Source organism: Stylophora pistillata, chromosome 1, assembly GCF_964205215.1.
Source record: "Stylophora pistillata chromosome 1, jaStyPist1.2, whole genome shotgun sequence".
In the NCBI taxonomy this organism is placed as follows: domain Eukaryota; kingdom Metazoa; phylum Cnidaria; class Anthozoa; order Scleractinia; family Pocilloporidae; genus Stylophora; species Stylophora pistillata.
The window spans coordinates 43009764-43034317 of record NC_142519.1 but is presented as its reverse complement, the minus strand read 5'-3'; the positions used below and the strand labels follow the sequence as shown (position 1 = coordinate 43034317).

Below are 24554 nucleotides of genomic sequence, written 5' to 3'. Positions count from 1 at the left end.
CTCCCACCTCTATTAAGCGCCCTCATTACAATGAGCAGCCCTTTTTTCAGCCGAAATCTCAAATTAGCACAGCATGTGGACAAGTCAGCTTTCGGTTTTCCTAGGAACAATCTTAGCCAAAAACAAGATAACATCTGTAATTAACGCTTTCCAAACTCTTAAAAGAAAACTGCAGTAGGATTGAGACAATTTGAACCAACTGCTTGCCTGGAACTTAGTTCATATCATCACAAATACCACACCATGCCATGGCTCCGGTTGTTCAAAGGGCGGTTAACGGTATCCAATGGATAAATCTTAATCCAGCGAATAAGTGTTACCAAAACGTACTGCGCTATCCACCGGATAGAGATTTATCCAGTGTATAGCGTTATCCGTCTATCGGACAACCGGGGCCTGGACAGGCTATATGGGTTACGAGTGACTTTTTTTCAAGACCGCATAAGAGGTGGCACATCGACCGTAAAATGACTGTCCTCATATTTCAGTCAGAGATGCCTTATAGTGAACTTAGAAACTCGATAAGGTTTTTTTCTCCAGACTTGTTTCTTTATCATAGTAAATCCACGAAAACTGAAACGAGCGTCGGTAGCCGTAAAATGGCGGAAATCATTGCCCCGGATACTGAGGCAAATAAACTTTGCTCATGAAAAGCACAAAAGAAAGCAAGCTCGTATCAATTTGACAAATTTGTATAGGAGGGATTGAGGTATGACTTAAGTCTAAAACGGGACCGTTTCATTTAATTTTGACAGCACGGAACGCTTTTAAAAATCACCAATATTTCAAAATCCAAATATCGCATTTTGTAGCACATTTTCAATTATCATTTTCACCATGCGGCATAACTCGGAATCAGTTCAGATTATGCTAATGATAAGTGGAAATAGTGTTGTTCTGGAGAATATAAAAATTAATTTGGGGCTTTTCATTTCCGCACAGAAAAACCAGGCTGAACTTTGTGAAAATCGCAACATCGTCATATAAGTCACGACATAATCTGATTAGGCACCCCGTGGTTAAATCCGGAATTCCGAGCACATTTTAGAAGTTAGCACCGTGGTCGAACAGGAAATCAATACAATCAGCTAGCCCTACATAGCTAACCACGGCAGATTGGTTTTTATCTCTGCTTTCGTTTCAAATTCTCATCCATTTCCCATGGCGGAATTGTTTACAATAACACATTCCTTAAGCTAGCGGAGGGCGTTTGTTTTTCTTTGCGTATTCGAACACCTACAAGTCTTAAGAAAGTTGTGGGGTAAACTTGAGTGTCATTGTGGACTTGAAAGAGGACTGAATCAGAATGTACAGGGGCAGCTGTGATCATTTATTGCTGAATAAGCTAATACGAGTATCCACAATTGAAAAATCTCTTTTATACACATCCCAAGGATCAAGATTTTGACTTCGAACGAAACACGCCATTTGATTGGAGGAATCGTTAATTTAGAAAACAATGAGCACTGAATTAGGATGAATGAAATGTCTCACGTCAAATTTACATAAGTTCGCACGTTGCCGTGGGTAATTCGGTAAAAGTTCGCGCATTTTGCGTGGCTTTGAAATAAACAACAAGGAATAAAATTTCGCACCTTGAGCATGGGTTCGAAATAAGCACACAAGAATAAGTAAACGTTCGCACATTGCGCATGAGTTTTCAATAAGAAAATAAATAATAATTAGTAAAAGTTCGCACAATGCGCGTGGCGAGTTTGAAATAAACAAACCTCCATTGACACTAACAAGTAGTCGCTAATAAGCTAAAGTTTCGAAGTTTCGTTCCTGGTTTCTTTCCTTCCCATTTAACTTCTCGAAATAAACAACATGACGAAGAAACATTCGTAAAATATGTAAACAGAAGGAACACAGTTCACTTTTGTAAAATATACTTTGTAATTCGACACGCACGTTGGAGAAACGTTCGTAAGAAGCAAATAACAAGAACATTGTTTAGTTCAAAATACATGATAGGGAAACGTTCGTAAAATAAACAGCAAGAGCATAGTTTATTTCAAGGATGGTGGTTTGGGGGCTAATAGTCCAGAGACAGGGGGCTAATCCTCCGAAGACTGGGGGCTAATTGTCCTGGGGGCGAGCTGTCCGGATACCTTGTGGAATTTCTGGACTTGCTCATAGTGTAATGTTTATAGACGACAAATTGCTTGAGCGTGATAGCCACACATCGTCAATACTTTCTAGTTCCATTTGCTCTTCATCTGCATTACTCAAAGAAGTATTTGCCATCCGGTCTCTGACGAACTAACCTGCGTCGTTTCGGCTTTGGATCAGAAATAGTCTTCCATGGGAAGATCAAAGGCTCGGTGCGATTTTGGAGGCGAGATCTTGTGCCGCCGGGAGTCTTGTACATGTCTTCACGTCTAAAATGTTCTTCGCAAATTACTGTAAAACTTTTAACATAAAAACCATCTCTTCCATGCTTTCTTTTTATCAAGTTACACCATCGATCTCGTTGTGGATTCCTTTGCGGGAACTTGAACATGCTAAGTCGGGTTGAAGCGCCATCTTTCTGAGAGTATTGTGCATTTGAGCACCCAAAACAAGCACAATCTCGGCCGAAACCCGAACTTTTTCTCTTTCTTGATTGCGCCATAGCTTTCTAAGACTTATCCCAGCGCAAAGCGAAGTTTTTCAAGCTGTTTTTTTAACTTAAAAGATCAATATTATACACGATACACGAATTTTCGCGCTCTTCTTCTCTTTCTACGTAAACATTACGCTGTGTTAGCCTCGTTTCCAATCCGCCCGCAAACATTTTTCAGCGGTGTTCCAAATAAACACTAAGAACTCGAAAAGGGAGTGTTGTAATGTTTTCTTCGCCTAGCATATGAGAGAATCGCCCACACTGGGTGTATATTATCCCCTCAGCGAATAGCCGGCGACGAGTGTCTCTAGGATACTATGTTATTTGTTAAGATTATGGAATACTATCTAATTTTTTAAATTGTGGGATACAGTACTATCTTATTTTTTAAATTAACTCAGCCCTTAGCTAGTCTCCAAAGCCAAAATAGTCGTGATTGACAAATTCCAAGAATCAGCAAGACTCTTTATTTGCAGGATTGCTGATTTAAGCAAACAAGAGACTCCATCTAATATTTCGGTAAGGAAGGGTGCCAATCAGCTACAATTTAAAACCCAGGCATCAGTGTATCAAGAAGGACAATGGAGTTGTGGCGATTTAGATCTCCACTGATGAAATCGCTTCCGTCCAAATGTCTTGCTGAATAAATGACTATCGCTAAAAATGTAATTTAATGGCATACCCTGATCGTTCAAACCCGGTGTAACATTGTAGTGGATGTCACTCTCAGGTTATATTCGTACGGCACCCGAACTAAATTATCTCTGAGATAGCGATTAAGATGGGAAGGGAATTAACTGGACTGAAATAACTAGAGATTATTCAGATACCACTGATCTGAATTGACGTTTTCTTTTCTTGTAGCGGTTCAACTGAGTGTTTCCATCAGGTTTGTCGAGTTCAAGTGATGTTTTCCAGTGGCGGATCGAATGGTTTTATAATCGATTTGAATTTGACTTCTAATCAAGGACACTCTTTATTCAACTGCGCATGCGGCACACACAATGTTCGCATTTCCCAAATTAAACTCTCAATGAAGAAAGGTTTTTGACGCCAAACATCAAAAACGCAGCTTTCCGGTAACTTTCAAATGATCAGTTTGAAAGTTTTTCCAGATCTTACCATTTTTACTGACTGCTATTTATTTTTAAACAGTCCTATATCTCGGGGAATCTTTGGATATAAAGACTGAAAAGCCAGCCTCCAGGTTTCTTATTATACTCACTTTTTAAAATGCCATTCTCAGTATTACAATATTCGCCTAAAGGCCGCATAATCAGAAAATGTTAAATGGCTTATTTCACTGAGAGCTGCGGTTAAGAAACATTCTATCCTTTCCCTCTTTAGAATGTTTCCTTCGTCTAGCTTATGGAAGAATCGCCCACACTAAGTGTATATCATCTCCTAAGTAAGTCAATTGACACAATTCTTTGACAAAGTAAATGAATTAAAGAAACCTTACTCTCCTTTACTTTTTAAATTTTCTAAGCCGTCACTAGTCCTCAAACCCGAAACAGTCAAGACAGACTAAATCTGAGAGTGAACTAGGTTTTTTCGCCGGATTGTTCATTTAGGGTAGCCTCCGGAAAAAGCGTGCCAGGCGTGCTTCTATAAAAGAAACCATGAGAAACTACCTATCACGGTAAAGCTACCGCTTATAGCGTATAGATTGCGAAAATAATAAAAGTTTTGATTGGTCTTGTTTCGGTAGGCACGTGCAAGCCATTAAAGACAAAACTGATGATGTTTGTTTAACTGAGTTACCAGCCTTTGCGTTACCGCGGACAACCAAACAAACTGGACTGTATCAGTCAGCAGATGAAAGGCTAGAAAAGGATGATGTGAGGCTTTTTCGATATTCCTATTGGTTCGCGAGAGAATCTTTATTGAAGTTGGACAAAAGAAAATAATCAGTCGGTTCCGTTAAAGCCTCATGCGTTTTTGTGCGTTAGCTAGTATCCAATGAATGGTCTGACCAAGTTTCATCAAAATCCAACAAAACTACATACCCTTGCAATTCGTTTAAGTAAAGTCAACTCGCGTGAAAACAGACATCAAAGTTTCGGTCTTCAAAGAGATTGAGTTAGGTTTTTGTCGAGGGTCAAGGGTCGTAGGTAAAATGTCAAGGGTTCAAAAAAAGTTAGTGGTATCTATTATTCATTCACTTACTTAATTATTTTTATTATTTTACTTGTATCTTGCAGTCAGAAATGTCCGCAAGTTAACTAGGGCGTTTCCTCTCTTTATTACTTTCTCGCATTCTTGCGCGTGTTTCAGTGCGTTATAAAGTTCGTGGGGGAAGGATTTTTGACTGCGTTCTCCTTCCTAAGTAATCTCTGTTTCGATTTGTTGGATGTCTTTTGAAACATGCAATGCCAGATATGGAAAACAAACTAGAGCATTAAGGGCTTGAAGTGACATTCAATCCACCTGAGGACGGGGATTGCCTCTATTCCTCGGCTGCACAGGCTCTAGGCATTGAAACTCAGAGCCTGAAAAACGTGATGTTCGAGTACCTAAAGAACGAAAGTGCAAAAGCGAGACACTGATATCAAATGTTTTCGTTATAGCTCGATTGTCGCTCTTATTTTGAGGCCTTATTTTCTCTGTAAAATACTTCTGCCGTCGAAATTTATCGCCAAAAGCATTTCTTGTCCGCTGAAACGGCCGCCAGAAATAACTCATGGTTCGTTTTGCGTGATCTAGGTGCGGATGTCGACAAATTTATAAAGGTCTCCGCGCTCCAGGAAAAATAAGTAATAATAATAAATCGAGACCCACGGACAAAAGTCCGGGAAAAACCGTCAACCCTCTGCTGAAGACTTTTTAAATCATTACACCTTTCACTATTCGGTACAAACTACCCTAAAATGATAATGGTCATCATATTTTTTTATATGCCTATTTTCATCCTATATAATTTCATTCATTTATCCTATTTTTTTGTTATTGCAATGCGCACTCGGCCGTTTAGTTGGTAAGGGTCTTTCAGCGGTCGAAAGTCCTTTTCAAGAGAAAAAAAAATCCTTTTGTTTTCTTACACCATTTATTCTCTTTTGCGATATGTCAGCTTTTGTTCCAGCCCGTACACATGATTCTACTTATTTCATTTTTGTTGTCCCTTTCCGATCAAGGGGTCGATAATAAGAGTCACGAGAGTAGTGTCCTTTAAGTATTTCTTTCAGTATTTAGAATGACTTGGGCGTCATGTTGTGAGAAGATTTTGTTATTTTCATTTTTCCCCACCAAGTCTAGGTTTTTCAAGTGTTTGAACGATATTCCCGATAGATTTTCACCCTGCCGAACAACCAGCCAAAGCATTTTAGAAAAACTCCCACTATCTATTTAGATTTTAAATGCTTGGTTTGTCTTTACCTAAATCCCCTTGCGACATCAAAAAACGTAATTGTTTGTTCTGATGTTCCGTTTTCCCTGCAGACATTCCAGAGTTCATTACTTTAAAGAATCTGGACATAATTCCAGATTCTTTAATGTAACTTTTTGAGGCAAGGATGGTAATATTCCAAGAGAGAATATTTCATTTAAAGCTGGATTGATTTTTCCGAAGTTAGGGGGAAACAGTGAAATTTGAATAAAGCTGTATCGCGGAAGCGAAAAAGGTTGAAGATTGTTTAAAAGAAGAAGCTAAAAGGGCGGGCAACGCCATCAGAGAACTAACCGTAACGTCGCACCACGTTCGTCGCTATAGAAATAAGAGCCCAAGATCATGTTGGGAACGAAGTGATTCCATCACTAACAGAGCCGGCTTTTTAAAGAAAACCTAGCAGTTGTATAGTGCATGCCCCTTTATTGGATAGAAGTATGTCGGAAGACTGGGGCAAACACTGCATGAAATGCCGACTATACGCCGGGAACGATATACTGATGTATAATGATTTTGTTGAATAAGGATTGTATACTGCTCAGTATATTTCTCTTTCTTATCCATGTGTGTATTGAAAATTATACTTTCCTTACACATAGTGTAAGGTGAATTTACAAGTAATTTAACATACTTAGAAAAAAGCTCTTAAGTGGACATATTTAGTATATGTACACTGCAAAATGAGAAGAGCCAAACGATCCCAAAAGCCAAATTGGCCCCAATTTATCGAGGGCCAATTTGGCCAATTAAGGTTCGTTTTCGGCTATTTTAGCCAAAACGGGTGAGATAAGTACCATTTCGACTCTTCCAGAATCTGAATTGGCCCCTATGAATTCTACGTTGAGGGAACTTTTTTTCAATTTGGCCCTTCAAGGAGCCAAGTAGGATTTACCAATTTGGCCCCAGGAGGGCGCAGTATATGTACACACAGTGAACAGCGTTATTTCTTTTTGATAAAGGCTGATTGTTTCGAAAGAAACTGTTTGGGGCTGCGTCGGTGGGAGTAACGAGATAGTTTGGATATATCAACAAAGTTGAAATGGTAAATTGGCCACCGTAACGATTACAAAAGCTGACGTTTCGAGCGTTAGCCCTTCGTCGGAGCGAAAAACGAAGGGCTAACGCTCGAAATGTCAGCTTTTGGAGTCGTTACGGTGGCCAATTTACCATTATTACTTTTTGCTCAGTTTTATGCCGTGAACTTGTAAACGATTAAAATTTTGTTATAAAAGCGATTTCCCTCCAAAATTCGTCCTTCTTTAGCTAGCTAGTGCGTCTCAGCACCTTCTTCTTCATATCTCAATAGTCGAACGAACCTAGCTATAGCTAGACTTTGTGCGTCGGACTCAATAATGAACTACAGTAGCGAGGAGTGTGTTTCTTGCCTCCAGTCGCATGGATTTTCTCAAGAGACTTTAGAGAGGATAGGTAAGCTAAACAAATTTGCTTAGCAATACCTTTTATTGCAATTTTATCTACACAAACTTGACTCCTCCACTAATCTTTGTTCGTACCTTATCTTGCAGAAAAGGACGGTTTCGATGGTGCAGATCTCCTTGGCACTGCTTAAGTTCTAGAATAACTAAGGCACTACTTTCCCTTAATAAAAGAGCGACTAAAATTCAAAAAGTTGATCTTGATGAACGTTGAACCTAGACGGATGGGGCGATTTCTTCGTCGGTAATATAATTGATTTTCCCGCCTAAGAATTTGACACATGCGTGGGTCCCCTGAGTCTCAGCGGTTTCACAAGGAAGGTCATGTGTTCTTATTTTGTCGCCAGAGACAGAGACGGTTACAATTCGATTACTGCATTTGCACAAGATGAACTTGATTTCTTTTAAGACTCTCTGATTTTAGGACTACTCACTCCGAATTCTTAAACTTTTCCTTGAGGAAATTAGCTGATATTTTTATGTCCATGTCTTAGTTTGTCTCCACTTAAGGTGGCTCGTACCGGTTTTCGTCTTTTTGATGGTTTGTAACTTTGAAAGAATACAACAGAAAGACTGACCAAGGCCAGTTGAACACTTTTACGGGGTTGAATTATATAATCATTGGTTATCCAAAAATAGGTGTCATTTCGTCGCTAGCAGTTTCCATGGCAACGGCTTCATAGGCTTATTAAGACGCAGTTTTTAGCTTGTGGCTTAAATAATTCGAAAACTAACCCGATGACCCCATGATTTTTTTCAGTGATTGCTTTTGACACTTGAAAAGGAAAATACACGAAGATTTTTCAAATATTCTACGGAGCGGAATTTCAGAAAATCTAGAAAAAAAGGGAGTTTTCAGACACCGCAAATTTCCTTCCGTAGAATTTTCTAGTTTTTTTTGTGATGATTCCTTTCGACGCTATTATCATATTGGAACAATAAAAAAAGGGGTCACCGGACTTGTTTTCATGGAATAACTTTCGTGAGTTTAGCAGTTTCCACGCGCGTTCTCGCGCACTTAAAAATCTGGATTCTATAAGATCGACTTTGCCCATGATCTGTTATAGCTACCGCTGACAATTGTGTGTGCTCCCCGCGCCTACGATCGGATGTTTACAGACGTGTACTGCTAATTAAGAAAATCATTAAACAGCTGTCAAAGATAGCCTCCCGGGCTCATCTTAAAAATCCTACACACGACTTCTGGCTATATCATATTATTCTCCTTTAAGTTTCAAAGTCTTCTTCCACTTCAGGTAGATTATCCTTTACTTGAGTTCTTCTTTTTTCGCCGTCGCAAGATTTCATATCGGTTGAATATTTCTTTTAAATGTGAAGTGAAGAAACCTTTACTTCTCCAAAACTCGTCTTCTTTATCTTAGTTTCTATCTCCTGCATTCACAGTAGTCGCTCAACACATCAAATACAAGCTCTTAAGTAAACTTCTCACAAAAGAAGAAAAAATTCCACACGCCGCCATCTTTGTTTTGAATTTTCATCTTTTGATCTCGCGCTTCTTTCGCACGTTTCTCTCGCGTGCGTCACGCAAGAGTGACCTGTTCCCCGCGCGAGGAAACTGGTACGATTTTAAATAGAATTTTAATATTACGAGTGCGGTGGTTGGCAAAATCGACTTCGAGCTCCAATGTTTTCAACACTAACGCCGATGACAGATTTCCGCAACTGAGCAATTTAATTCGTATTACGTAGTGGCGCACTGCACTTCTCAGAGGGAGGCGGTTACAGACGGAATCCCTCATTTATCGCTATAAAAAGTTACGAGGAATAATATTTAGGTTTTGAACGTCATATTCGGTTATGAAATAAAAGAATTAAAATATTTTTGTTAAAAGTTAAGTTGGACATCTTATATGGGTGGGAAAAACAACGCTGGTTGACTGTGATAAAATCTCCAACTTGCACTTCTTAACCCTAAATTTTTCTCACTTTAGCAAAGTTGAAGTAGGAAAACTCTTGGTCGAATATGAGCCTTTTTGTTTCAGTACAATGTACACCAAGAACTCTGTAGTAACTTTTGGCTTTCTTAGCTTTTATTTCTCCCTTAAGTTTAATCAAATTGCTTCTTAAAATGGCCATAAGTTTTTGCTATTTTTCTTTAAGTCAATAGTCCTTTTTGCAGTTGTGGGCTTGGTGGCCAAGCCTTTGAACAGGAGTGAGGCTGAGGGTGACGCTGCTGTGATAGAGACCTGTATCTAGTTAGCATGATAACAAAGAGATTTGCATTTGAAAAGCAGCAACATCTCTATCATAGCAAGGTCACCCTTAGCCTCACTCGTGTTGAAAGGCTTGGCCATCAAGCCCACAACTGTACAAAGGACTATTGAGACACAGTTCTTATCAAAATAGTGACAGTTAAAAGGATGTGGCATCGAATTCGTTTAACATAAAATTACGATTTACATCATTAGCGAACCCTCTGCCAAACAATAGTCTCCATTTTTTTAATTTTGCGCGCCAAATTTGGGTGAAAAATCAGGCGCAAAAAAGATCTAAAATGTACATGTAATACAAGGGAATCACCTTGAGGATTCAATCAAGGATTAGTCTTTGTTTCACGAGCTTTAAACGAGTTTAGCTTTTTACTTGTTTGATAAAACGCAAGAACCTTTAAAATCTCCGTCATCTGATGTGTCTTGCAGCACTAAGAATATTCGCTAAAGTAAACGGCAACCATCAGGCAATTTTTTGCATTATGCTCACCATCCTTCAAGTGCGCTTGAATTAAATTAGATTCCTCCGCTGACTTATTTCTAGAAACATCTTCTTTCCTGTCTCCTTTTTCCTTTATATAAACGTCTCTTTTATTTTGTTTTCGTGTTCTGGTAAGAGGTGATCTGAATTTGTCGGTCTAAATTGTTAGTAGTTCTCAATTTCGCCACTGTGATTGGTTTCCTCACCGTTCAACGAAAGAAAGTTGCAATTACAAAAAAAGGCAGTAAACCGAATTTTAGAGATGTTTACGGGAAAGATAAGGTGACAAGCCTGTTGTAGTACGTTACTTTGTAATTATTCATTTGTATAAATGATCTGAGTTGGCAATTGTTTTGTTTAAGTCTTGTGCCTGTTTGAAATAATTTATGGAGAATGTAATCTAAATTTCAAGTCATTCTATTCATATATGATAATTGTATGTAAGCTTATATGTTATGTTCTTTTCAAGGAAAACAAAGGAACAGTGCTACTTACAGAAGGAAAAAAACAGATGCAAGGTCTTTAAAAGCTCCCTCTGCTATTTCTTCCAAATGATTGCCGAAGAGATTCCTATAACCATCAAATCATGAAAAAAAGCGTTAGCCTCGAGCTGTTGGGTAATACCGGACGGAATTTTGTTTTTATTCATCATTCCACTTTCAACGCCACTTTGCCATATTAACAAAGTGAAGCTCGAAAAATATGCGATGGTAATTCCTTGCAGACCAGGGGATATTGCGGACAGAAAACGGAGCAACAAAATGGCGGAGCTGAACGATCCAAAATTTAATTTTCTTTCTTCAATTTTTTAGGCTTCCCCTTTTTAATCCTTTAACTCCCTTTGGTGATCAGGACAAAATTTCTCCTTAGAATATCAATACAGTAACAAGCAGACAAGTGTTGAGAATAAAGAAAACATTAATTAGGGCTGATGGAATAACAAATCCTCCAAACTGACATCGTGAGAATTATAGAGAAGACAGTCAGGAGAATAACTAATGAGATGTTGGGAGTGAAAGCGTTACGAAAGCGACTTTTTAACTGCATTAGCATTATTAATTGGTCATGAATAACACTTTACTGATGTCACTTGTGTTGTTTTCGTCTTTTGTGCACGCTGTACGCGATCAATGCGACGCTCGTATTAGGTCATGAGAAGGGTCACGAAAACTAGGAGCAATTGAGATAATTTAAAATGAAATAATCATTAAAGAAAATAAATCCCTTGTTTAATAACAATAATAATCCTTTATTTGCCATAATCACTAAAAATTTACAAAAATCATATTAAAAGGCTTAAAATGTCTGATAAAAATCTAAGAAAATCTATTGGATACACCCTTCGGTTAGTAACGATGATGACAACAACAATAATAATCATAATAATTCGGTTCTCTAGGATCAGATTCGTATCAGACCCAAACTAACTTTGATAACAAAAACGACCTACATATAAAAATCGCGGAAGCAACTACTAGTTCGTATTGAAAGAATTTCAGAAAACGTGCATCGAAATTATCTTTATAAAAGTAAATTACATTAAAAAAAGTGTATGAGAAGGGAAATGACACTTACTCTAAAAAAGTGTAAAAACAAATTTTAAAAATGTCTAGCCTATATTTGCCATAGCATTGTCAATTAGAATTGTTTAATAGCTTAACATACTATAATCCGATCAATAAGGAATACACTTTAGTGTTCCTCTTTACATTGGCATTCAGCACGTTTAAACTTAATTTCACTTCATAGTCCTGACGTTGATGCAGTTGTCATTTAATTCTCAACGGCAAATGTCTTTAAAGCGTTTTTTCACATTCTCTACTTCCTGTGAAAAATATTACATTGCTCGCGCATCTCTTCTATGCAACAATTTTTACCCTAAAGTCAATACTGCTATTGCTTTTCACTTTCATATGACACATTCGGCTTTGCTCACGCAATCCCAGAGAAAAAAGTGAAAGTTGACGTGTGTAGGGCCCGATGGGTTGACCTGGGGCCCGTTTCTCGAAGGTCACGGTAACTTAACGGGCCCGTAAAGGTGTACTGGTTTCATTCAAGGTGGGGGTTTCAGTCGTTTTGAGAGTTATACAATAAAAGTAGCAGCTAAGAAAACGAAACGGACTGGTCAGGGTGTCAGAGCCTGTTTCTCTATTCTTGAACTTTTGATTTTAAAATATGGCTTAGAACCCGTTACCTACCGGGTCTTTCGAGAGATGGGCCTCAGAGCCGGTCAGACCCTAGTGCACTTGTACGGTTTTATTGCAAAAACAAACAAACAAACAAACAAAAATAAAAAAAACGCTGTTCTCTGTTGTTGCAAAAAATGAGTGACAGCAGTGAAAAAAATGAGAAAATAAGTCAAGTTTTCGATGAATTGTGACTTTCTTGTTCTGACTTTGAAAAAGGAAAGGATTTTATAACAGAATCCTAATTTTTTTTTTTGGAGCGAGTTTTCCCGCGCGCCTTAGTCTATCGCATCCTATTTAAGTTAAAATAAACTTATCGAAATTTTCCAAACTTAGTCGGTGGTCATATGATAAATTGCTTATTGACCGAATTAGGTCGGGCTGGACGGGAAAATACTTGGCCCTCGTTCACGACGCACCGACCTCTCCGCGCTCGGTCCGTACGTCATGACCCCGAGCCGAATATTCTCCTGTCAGGCCCTTCCACTCAGTCAATAAGCAAATATTATTTTCTTTCCTTAGTTTTGAAAACCAACATTGATTAGTATTTTATTTCTCGTGTGAGGCTACTCTAGGATATTATGCATTCTCACTGTAACGCTAAAAGACCAGGCGCTTCTCTATTTGATAACTAAGTAATTAAAAGTGTCAGCATCCTAAATATGAAGATTATTTTGGTATTATCAGATTATGAAAGAACTTCCTCCAAACAATAGTCTCGAACCACTTTTGAGAGTCAGCTGAATAAACGAGCTCGTTAGGGAGTGTCCAGAGTTTGTAATGGTATAGGTATAAACGATGGTTGAGTGGATCGCCTCAGGACCCTGACGACCATAGATGACTGACAGTGCCTTCCACACTGTTCATTCAGTCATGAACGGAGTCGAATGAAAAATTCAGTAAGATATTGAGGATGTAACTTTCTACACCACTAACTAAAGTTGGTTTATATACCACATCAGAGAATAATGCTTTTCGTGCGCGCAAATTGGCTAGCGATTTGGAAGTGAATAGCAAGTACTATTCACCTCCACTTTTGTGAATAGTTGTTAATCGTCAAGCTTATGATCATTCTTTTTTCCTCGCATACCTTTTCGGGTTCCGCAAGGTTTCACAAGTAAGTTACAAGTGACGGAGCCGAGAGAAGAATGCTGATGACAAAAATGAGTAGGTTCCTTTAATAGCAATTCGACCCCTCTTTTGCCAGCTTCGCGGCCTACTCTGCAAATAATCAGAGTAATCTGCAAATAATCAGGTTCACCATCCTCACCAAGTCCTTTCTCATGCCCGCCTTAATAGGGGAAATATTTGAATTCAACTTTCTCCTAGCGTAAAGTGGGGTAACTACCCTGTAGAGATCTTACAAAAAGAAGGAGGAGTGGAATTTTGGGTTTTCCAAATAATTGGCTCTCTTGGAGGAAATTTGAATAATGACCAATGTCAAAAAGTGTGATCATTTTGAACACTTCTGTGAATGACGAGGAGTTAATCTTGTAAACAACAATAGATTACATCTGTGTCACAAATGTATCATCATCGTCATTATCATCATCACTGTGACGGCTCGCTCTTCCAAAAAAAGGTAATTTTTTTGAAACACGCACCTCAGGCCGTTTTGTGATTCAGCGAAGTTGTTTTCCTGTACATATCTTGTCCAGCGATTAAAATGTGAATAAAAGCAACTTGAATTTAAACCGCAAAGGCTTTGAATTTGCACCGAATTTTCAATATTAGGGAGTGATCTTTCACGAGCGGACTTTATCTTTTTTAAACAGACTTTATGTGAGAGTCAGTCCTTGTGCGAGCTTTTACCTGCAAATCGACGCAGTGCGCCACGTGAACTTACCGTAGTAAGCCAATTTTCAAGAGCTCGACTTAGTGTCAACATTACCCTCGATATTTTCCAACCTCGTGCGCCACGATTCTCCTTCAGAAAACTTGAAAACATAGAAAGCATAACTACTTCATTAAAGGCAAATTATTTCATGGGAGAAGCAACAAAGCATGATTTGTCCTCTTATCATAAGCAAGTTGTTCACGAAACTCCTGAGAAATAAATACGATTAATCCAACTGTTTGGAGAAGTTTTTAGTTGCCAAGCAAGTAAAAAAGTTGAACCCTTAAAGTTGTGTCGGTACTAAATGCAGTTACGCACTGTTTCCTTATTCGGAACTGGTCAGCTCAGACGACCACTACAAACCATATGATATTTATCCTAGCTTCAATAATTTTTCGATCGAAAGAAGTACATTTATAATTTGAAATCAGAAAAATGCAAATCAAGTCTTAATCGCGTAGCAAAACTCGGAAAACGTGGTTGGAAACTTACTCCTGGGGTGGGCCGTTAAAATGGGACTCTCTTTACAGGTTAGCAGATTCGGGTAAGCAGAGATTTTGAACAGACTATACAAACGACTTCTCTCTCTTTTCGATTCTTCTGAAAAACTAGTTTAAAACATAATAGGCTAACACTTAAAACAATGGGCGGAATTATTGTCAATCGCGAGTCTTGTAATGAAATAAATCTGTCAATAACAGGCAACGCTGATTTGCTAAACGAAACACACCACCGTATGGGGACACCATCATATAAAGCCAACTTTTTTAGTATAATTATGTAAGTTACGATCCACTTATTGAGTTCATAGTGAAGAAAAATAGTTTAATGACTCAAACAACAACAAACATATGAAACATATGTGTGAACTGCGGTTATGAGACGTATATGAGAACGATCCTTCGCAGTAAAGCACTATTTGAGCAATAGTGAAAATCAGACCTGAAAAAAAAAAATTTCAGGCCTGTACGGGACTCGAACCACTGACCTCTGCGATACTAGTGCAGCGCTCTACCAATTGAGCTAACAAGCCAACTGGGAGCAGGCCATCAAATTAATTCGATATAAACCCGTAGATGATAAATCAAACAACAACAAACATATGAAACATATGTGTGAACTGCGGTTATGAGACGTATATGAGAACGATCCTTCGCAGTAAAGCACTATTTGAGCAATAGTGAAAATCAGACCTGAAAAAAAAAAAAAAAAAAAAAATTTCAGGCCTGTACGGGACTCGAACCACTGACCTCTGCGATACTAGTGCAGCGCTCTACCAATTGAGCTAACAAGCCAACTGGGAGCAGGCCATCAAATTAATTCGATATAAACCCGTAGATGATAAATCAAACAACAACAAACATATGAAACATATGTGTGAACTGCGGTTATGAGACGTATATGAGAACGATCCTTCGCAGTAAAGCACTATTTGAGCAATAGTGAAAATCAGACCTGAAAAAAATTTCAGGCCTGTACGGGACTCGAACCACTGACCTCTGCGATACTAGTGCAGCGCTCTACCAATTGAGCTAACAAGCCAACTGAGAGCAGGCCATCAAATTAATTCGATATAAACCCGTAGATGATAAATCAAACAACAACAAACATATGAAACATATGTGTGAACTGCGGTTATGAGACGTATATGAGAACGATCCTTCGCACTGCGATCGAACGATCCTTCCTACTGCGAAGGATCGTTCTCATATACGTCTCATAACCGCAGTTCACACATATGTTTCATATGTTTGTTGTTGTTTGATTTATCATCTACGGGTTTATATCGAATTAATTTGATGGCCTGCTCCCAGTTGGCTTGTTAGCTCAATTGGTAGAGCGCTGCACTAGTATCGCAGAGGTCAGTGGTTCGAGTCCCGTACAGGCCTGAAATTTTTTTCAGGTCTGATTTTCACTATTGCTCAAATAGTGCTTTACTGCGAAGGATCGTTCTCATATACGTCTCATAACCGCAGTTCACACATATGTTTCATATGTTTGTTGTTGTTTGATTTATCATCTACGGGTTTATATCGAATTAATTTGATGGCCTGCTCCCAGTTGGCTTGTTAGCTCAATTGGTAGAGCGCTGCACTAGTATCGCAGAGGTCAGTGGTTCGAGTCCCGTACAGGCCTGAAATTTTTTTCAGGTCTGATTTTCACTATTGCTCAAATAGTGCTTTACTGCGAAGGATCGTTCTCATATAAGTTTAATGACTGCTTATGATTAGTAATACTGGACTTGATCTATGTATTTCAGTTAGCATATTCTACTTTAGATAGTGAGATTAATAAGATACTCTTCCCCCACAGGTAGCGATAAACTTCGCTTCCCAAACGCTTTCCTTTACCTGTTTCCTCTACGGTTGTAATGAGCCAGGTTTCAAGCAAGATTCTACCCCTAAACTTTGTTGATATTCTGAAATGCTCCAAAAAGCATACAAGGCTATCTTTGATTCGACTTCTTGTGCACTGTCAAGAAATTTACGAAGCATGCTCGCTGTATTTAAAAAGCTCTGTTATTTAGTGATAGCCCCCTGACATACTTCTGTGCGTTCCAAAGTGTTTTTTAACATATCTAGCAGAGACGCGCAATCAAACTCAATATGCCTAAGCGTACTCAAAATCTCGATAGTGCACGCTGATAGCGTGAGCAAATCGCTTCGCCGGAAATTTTTCTTTTCGCGTGAGCGGCCATTGTTAGCGCGGGGAAAAATAGTTTATCTCGCGACAATAATGGTTACAAACAGAGACTCGGCCCACCAGTCCCAAAACGAAGACAATTTTCCGACCTTTTCCATTAGGCTGGAGTTCTTAAATGAGGCAGAAAACGAGAAAAACGACGGAAAAGGAGACGGCATCAGCGACGTCACAATTCGCTTCACTTGTCCGAGGATGAAATGCAACTGGACTGGACTGGACTGGACTGGACTAGTAAAACGCGGAGTAGTAAAACGCGGAGTAGTAAAACGCGGACTAGTAAAACGCGGACTGGTAAAACGCGGACTAGTAAAACGCGGACTGGTAAAACGCGGACTGGTAAAACGCGGACTAGTAAAACGCGGACTAGTAAACCGCTGACTAGTAAAACGCGGACTAGTAAAACACGGACTAGTAAAACGAGGACTAGTAAAACGCAGACTTGTAAAACGCGGACCTAATTTTTTCTTGTTTTTCCGTGTTTGTAAATCGAATAAAACTTAACGGTAAGGGACTTAACAACATCAACGAAAAAAAAAAGCAATGTCATACGAAGGCGATCACAAGACTTAATGGCAAGCCAATTTTAAAAATTTTGTCCATTTGATGTTATGGCAATTCCTTTCGACGGTTTAGTGAGTAACAATGCTTGTTTGACCTTTAAGCTACAAATGGGTTTGACATGCGCCAGGTACACACGATTTTATAAGTTTAGGCTAAGAAAGAATTTTATTCAGTACCAGTCCAAAATCCTAATTTTGTTTCATCGAATCATTCAGCAGCGAGTTGAATAATTTTTTTCATGTTTTTTCATGTTTGTAAATCGAATAAAACTAAACGGTAACGGAAACTTGTTTTTATTTGAGCTTGGTGTAACGAGAAACAAATACAAACTCCGATAGAAAACATGACGGTGGGACAACTGGACACAAACAAATATTTCGCTTATCGCGAACAATCCCTACTGATATTGTTGGCCGTTTTTCGCGTCGGATTTGATCCACAATTCCACCGGCTATGTTATAAAACAATTGGTTCATGCTTTTAGCTGTGCACTATCGAGTTATGGAGCCTGTAGGAGGTTTGGAGAGCACTCAAGAAGCTGGAGTTATCCTCGGCTATTGCCCCGGGCAACTCTTACGCTTCTTTCGTGCTCTCCAAACTTCGCGCGTGCTCCATAACTCGATAGTGCACGCTAAAGCTGAACCAAATATTAACTTTAACTTTTCGGCCTGTAGTTTAGTGTAGTGACGAAATTTCAGATGATTAAGGAATAGTTGTTGCCTCCCAAGCGACATTCCAAATGTTGCCCACAAGGACAACGCAAATAGCCATCTGACTGAAATAAATTGAACTTTTTCGCTGGTTTCAAGACCTTGAGACATTCTGCATGTGCATTAAACTAAGTATATTTCAGGAAAGCGGTCATGGTATATTCGCCACATTTCAAATTCACCCTCTACCACCTTTGCGAGCTCGCCCCCTAACGTAAATCGATTTTCCCCACAAATGAAAAAAAAGTTTTCCCCAAAATCTTTCGACTCATTTCCCTACCACAGAATGAATTCTTTTCGTATCGAATCTACGATATTTTTGCGGCGAACATAAAATTTTCAGATGCACTGATTAGTAGTCGTATTAATGCGCACGACTAATGCATGAGTAATGCAAAGCCGCCACTTTACCCAAGTCTTAATCTAAAGAGTTTGAGGCAATCTTGCGCTTTGATGAGCAGCAATTTTTAACTGAAGAACAAGTTATCTCGCCCTACTTTGGAACTTCGCGCTAGCCCAAAAACTTCAACAGCTTTACAAACGAGTTTTTTTTATTGTTTGGGAGCGAACTGGTAAAGGTGGGGGCGACCTCGTTACAGGTTAGGTTGATAGGCAGAACATGTATTGGGGCGAATTCACCAGTAACTCAGCATAGTAGACTGTTTGCATTGTTCCACAGACGCTATCCTTTCAAATTTTCATTTTGTTTTTGCACGAATCGCACGAATCGCCTCGTGACTCATGCGATATCAGTTTTTGCGAGCAATTTCATGCGGAAAACCTTCGTCATGTAATTAATTTTTCTATAGAATCGTTCTGCTACAAATTTGATAAGGATGGGCTCTATTCTCCCTTGATGATAAATTCCATTTTAATAAGCTCAGACTTAAACTCGCCGAACTTTTGAGCAGTTTTATTGTCACAATAAACTAAGCTTATTATAGAGCATTACTTTGTTGTTTATCGTTGGTATGTAGATGATTTTATATAAATAAGTCTTTTTCTTGAAAAGTTCTGCTTTTTAAGAAGCACTGGGTGCCTGAGTAATCTTGTGTCAAAAAAACTGGATAATTGGGAGCCGAACTCGTAAAAGCTGTCATGAGGGAAAGATTACAGAGGTCGACTGTTGCTCTTAAGTCGTGCTCGAGCACAACCGTGAACAACCTTGAAATAGCTTAAGTTCAAACGACGTATTTTTACTTCATTAAGTGGCCATGGAACGGGAATTGTATCTATTTCAGTTCTTGCTTCTTATTGTTGAATTTCCTATCCTTGTCCTGCAATGGCCCGCATCAACTGTGCGACGAATAACAATCTCATATTCACTTTCACTTCCTACTGAGATTCTTTGTGGAGAAACTTATCAAATTTCTCACTTAAGAAGTTAAAGGCGCTAGCTGAAGGTAGCGATAACGACCATACAGGGTAATGAAGTTCGTTGGCATGTCATTCATATTTTGTGACAATGTTCAAAGTGGTAAAATGCTGATGCAAAGGCGTGAGTCAACTTTGGGGAACATAGATGCCTCCAACTAGTCCATTGGGCATTGCAAACGCGCAGTTCTCCGAACTTCTTCACCACTGGTTGGCACAATGTGAGTCAACCTGTCAAATGGCTTATCCACAGGACGCATAATATATGATGTCATCAAAAAAGAAGTTCTTTCACAACTTTATCTCCTTACCTACAATGAAGCTAAGCAAAATTTTAAAATCCTCTTTCACTACTTTTAATTCCCACCGTCTTAATGCTGGGTTTTTGGATGTACGAGTAGTATGGTGCGGGTGCGGGTGTGAAACAAGACTATGGTTGGCGCCTTTATCCTAGATGTAAGAGAAAGTGAGGATCCTTTGAACCAAACCTCTCCAATGGAATTTTTGTACAGGACGACTTCATAATCGGAGATTTCCCTCTTCAAAGGTGAAATGACTTTGAAACAACGCTTCTCTTGCCATCGAGAGAAATAGTTTCTAATTGTATGCGATCTCCCCTCCACTTCTTAAATACAACGGAGGCATAATGTAGTGAAACATCCTGGAATGCGAAAGTTGTGACGGCGGAACGCCTGATTTCGAATCTGAGGTTTCTTAGTTGTCATACATTCGTACAAAGTCCGTTTGGACAAATTTTGAACTATTTCACCATGAGGTATCACTACGCGATGTTACGTCAAAGAGAATAAACCACAAAGAGAAGTTCAGCTATCAAGGTTTTAGTCCAATTGATTTGATGCCAAAAAAGAAGGCGTGACAAAAAATACGTGACACTGGTTACCTACACTGTTATAAAACCTGACAGGAATAAAGGCGAGCACCTAACAACTTTCAGTTGATTCGTTTATTTTAATGCAAAACAAAGTTTCAATACAAAGGCGTTGTGTCTGTTTGAATGTTTAACACAGAGCATTAGATGAAAATGCTGATACAAGGATGTTAACGCTTCAATAGCGTCTAGTTGGATTGATATTAGACTTGCATTCTTCCAGGAAATACGAAGACTAATTAAGCCAGTTGCTGCTCATTAATGATATCCAGAGGTAAATGACTGATGTTTAACCGGTGCTCGTTCGCCAGTCAGCTCATATTATCAATTTTAAAGAGCCGAACTCTATTCATTGAAAAAACGCGTGATTATATGTAATTGATTCTGGTTGACTTATGTCCACGTTCACAAAACCTTTGTCTCAGAAGATGACATTATTTCTTTTGATACTTCTCTTCACCCGAACGATCACACCCAGGAACAGGTAAAGTTTTATAATATCCTCATTTTTACGGTATGCACGATTATAAAGAAACAATGTTATTTTTAATGACAGAGAGAAGCGATGGATTCTAATTTTACGTCGTTTGATGGTTTTCACCGCTCATACATGTTCGGCTCCTTCGCTCTCATTACTGTAAGCAACATCTGAGGGGTTGGGGAGGAGTCAGAGCGGCATTCATCCACCCTAAGCTCCTCTAATGCAATCAGGACACTTACCTGTGAAATTTGTAGACCTTGATCTACTTTTGTTTTCTTTAAAAAAATATAAAATCAAAGTTTAGGAGTCTGACTTACAGCGTGAGAAAAGAAAGGTGGGAGAAACTATGGCCGGCAAAAACTCCTGAAGATAGATTCTTTAATTGGTTGGCGGACAAGTCCCTACAATCAACAATTACCACAACAAAATTTAACGTTTATGATCCGTAAGATAATATTCTGCACAATAAATAAAAGTGTTTTCCTACATCTTGATATGATTTTAAGTGCTATTTTTTCATTATGGAATGTATCTCCATTGCCTCTCCAAAGTTTAACCTGGCCTTAGACGCACGGGAGCTGTTCACTAATGTAAAATTGTCTGGAGGCCAAGAAGTCATAAGCTGAGAGAGCTTATCCCCCTGACCCATCATATTTTCTTTTAAGTCTATTTAAACTTTCCGCCAAGATGGGTGGGAAGTTAGTCTTATTGCTAGCTTCCATGTAATGCGGTCAACGGTCTTGATATCATATTTCACTGCACTTTCCGGCGTCCAAGTTTTAAACTAGATTTAAAAACTGTAACCTCTCATTCTCAAAAAAAAAAGTATGAATTGGCTCACCATTTGATTACATATCTTCAATGATTTATGGGCACACAGATGTATGAATCAACAAAAAATCGTACCTTACTGTAGCTTGAACTAGTTAAGGGACCATTCCATTTTATGAGGTAGGGGTGGCTGGTGGGATTTTTTGAACTTTCATTAAAAAGTTCCATGACCCCCTCAGTCCTTTAATCGCGCTCTATCCATTGAGCTAACCTCCCGGTTAGCTCAGTGGATAGAGCGCTGGACTGTTGTGCGGGAGGTCGAGGGTTCGAGCTCCGGTAGGACCAACACTCAAGGTCTTAAAATAATTAAGAATAATATGCTACCATTCTATAACATCAAGAAATGGTTAGATATTCTAGTCTTCTCGGATAGGGACGAATAATTGGAGGTCCCGTCCCGTACAGGGTTAGGGGTAGGAGACGTTAATTTCCCACGCACGAGATTACTATGTGATGGATGTCGTCACCTGGGGTGGGATGGGCGGGTTAGGATTGATTGTAAAGCGCTGTTGATCTGTCATTGTAAATAGCGCTCTATAAGTGATTAATTGTTGTTGTTGTTGTTAATTTTTTCCCATGACCCCCCCATACACGTAAATTCTCTCGGTGACCCCTCATATCCCAACTCAAGACATTACTAAAATATTCTACGTGACCCCCCTTTTGCCTTATTCTTTTTAGATGGCCCCCCTTTTAAAGCCGTTTTTTTTTGGTGACCCCCAAAATCCCACCAGTCCCCCCTACCTTTTAAAAATTGAACGGTCCCTAAAATCGTAAAAATTTAAAATCAGAAAATCAATGTTTCGGCAATGAGATCGAACCGGTCATCTTTCTGTTCATTTAGCTGTGAGTTATAAGGTGCCGGAAAAAGCTGTATAATTGGATGTTTAAGATTTATTTAATGAATTCCTCCAATTCTCAAAATATTTCTACTTTCTATTTACTAATCAATCACCAAGCTATATAGATATTTTGGCACACAAATACGTGAATCGATAAGAAATCGCACGTAACTGTAGCTCAGAACAGGTCACCATCAGTTTGTCACGGTATTGATGTTTTCATTTTCTCTCAAACCATAGGGGCTCTTGTAAACAGTCATCCGCTATTAATTCTCTACCCAACTGATTATAAAGCGAAAAATTCAAATAGCTAATCAAGAATAGAGGCCAAAATTGATTTTCAGAATTAATTAATCATCAAGATCAAGCGAGTTCGCTTGTTGTATTCTGTAAGATGTGTCATGTTGCACTCGACAGCACAATTGCCACTTAATCAATGACCTGCGAGGCAATTTACATGAATCAAACATTGCAAGATATTCAGTTCGTCCGTCCAAACCTTGTGATGAGACTCAGGCTTCTGGAGTGGAGTTCAGAGGTTACTCTCAGTTGTTACTCTCTCAAAGCTTATGTTTTTATCTTCTTGACCAAAACATGTCACCACCTCATTATAATAAAGACAAACCGCAGGCCACCGAACATCACACGTCAAATTTCATCACAGAAGCACTAACCAATAAGCTGTTTTTCTAAAAAAAAGGGTCGTACCGCTGGATCGCGCACTAAAAATTAGAGTAACAAAAAATTATCATTGGAATAGGTGTCTGCACGGGGGATAAGTTCTCTCAGTTTGTATTCTCTTGCCTGAGGTCGAATAGTTTTGTTCAGTTACTACTTTCTGAATTTGGTAACATCTACTAATCTAATTTAAAGTAAATTCAAATCATGAGACGGACGATGTTCGTTTAATTGGCTGGAATGAAATGAAATTTTAAATCGAGGGAAGTATCTATTAAACACATTATAAAATCAACTCAACGTGCTCCCCTTTAACCTCCATGTGGTCCTTCATTCAAACATCATAAGCTGAAGAACAAAATCCTCGATTTCAAAAATATCCAAAAATTTAAACGCACTGAGACAGTTTACTAATTTTCAATGATCCAAATGGTATTACTTTTTTTTTTTCAGAATTATATAACAGAACTATATAACATCTGCTTATCTTATTAGAAATAAAAATTTCAAAACCATGACAAATGATTCTCGCTTAATTGGCTATAGCCTCAATGAAATTTCAAATTCAATTTGAAAAAAGTAAAGTATACCTCATGTGCTTTCCTTTTTTCTTTTACCCTCCCTTCCACCCCCGCCCCCCCCCCCCCCCCCGAGGTATTTTATGTTAAAATCTAAGGCTGCACAACAAAGCACTCTGTTTGAAAATAGCTTAATCTTGGTTAACTAATTTGAACTGTCCCATAAGCAGCAATGGTTGTCACGCAGTAAACAATTAATATGTAAGTTGATTTTTTCGTCATAAGACTGAGATGTTTTTTAATGTTTGCTGCTCCTGAGACAAATTCTTAATAGTCTTAATAGTCCCTCACCATCTGGTAATCTCTTAAAAAAGATCGAATTATGTTTGATGAGCTTCATTTCATAACCTCGGTAGAACCCGGGTATTTATAACCTTAAAAATAAATTATGGTCAGTCCGTCAATCTCTCTGGTCACACCACTCTCAGTTATTGTTATGAACTCTTACACTAGTGTGCAAAATAACATGAATTCCACTAGAGTTAAAAAAACTATTTTAACTTGTACAATGTGACAGAAAAAACGTTAAGCAACTGTTAACCCTTATTTGCGCTTTGTGAAGCAAGAGACTTTATGAGATCTTATCATGCAGTAAGGGTCACTCATACAAAGATGACTGCTAGTGGATGTTTGCTCTGTCTAACGTCTGGTATATATTTACTGGTTTTTCACTCTTCCATCCGTGCACGGATGTTGAACGATAAGCCCAAACTGAACAAAGGCAAGACCGAAACCTTCGTTTATGG

General features: G+C 38.7%; 1 protein-coding gene across 1 annotated transcript in view; it reads right to left on the bottom strand.

The window, feature by feature from the left end:
- Window positions 1-24554, bottom strand: part of LOC111325904 (uncharacterized) — a 217500-nt gene that overhangs the window by 120706 nt on the left and 72240 nt on the right. Inside the window, exon 11 of the mRNA XM_088758057.1 lies at window positions 7790-7799. Coding sequence (XP_088614183.1) covers window positions 7790-7799 — 10 coding nt within the window. The remainder of the gene's footprint in view (window positions 1-7789; window positions 7800-24554) is intronic.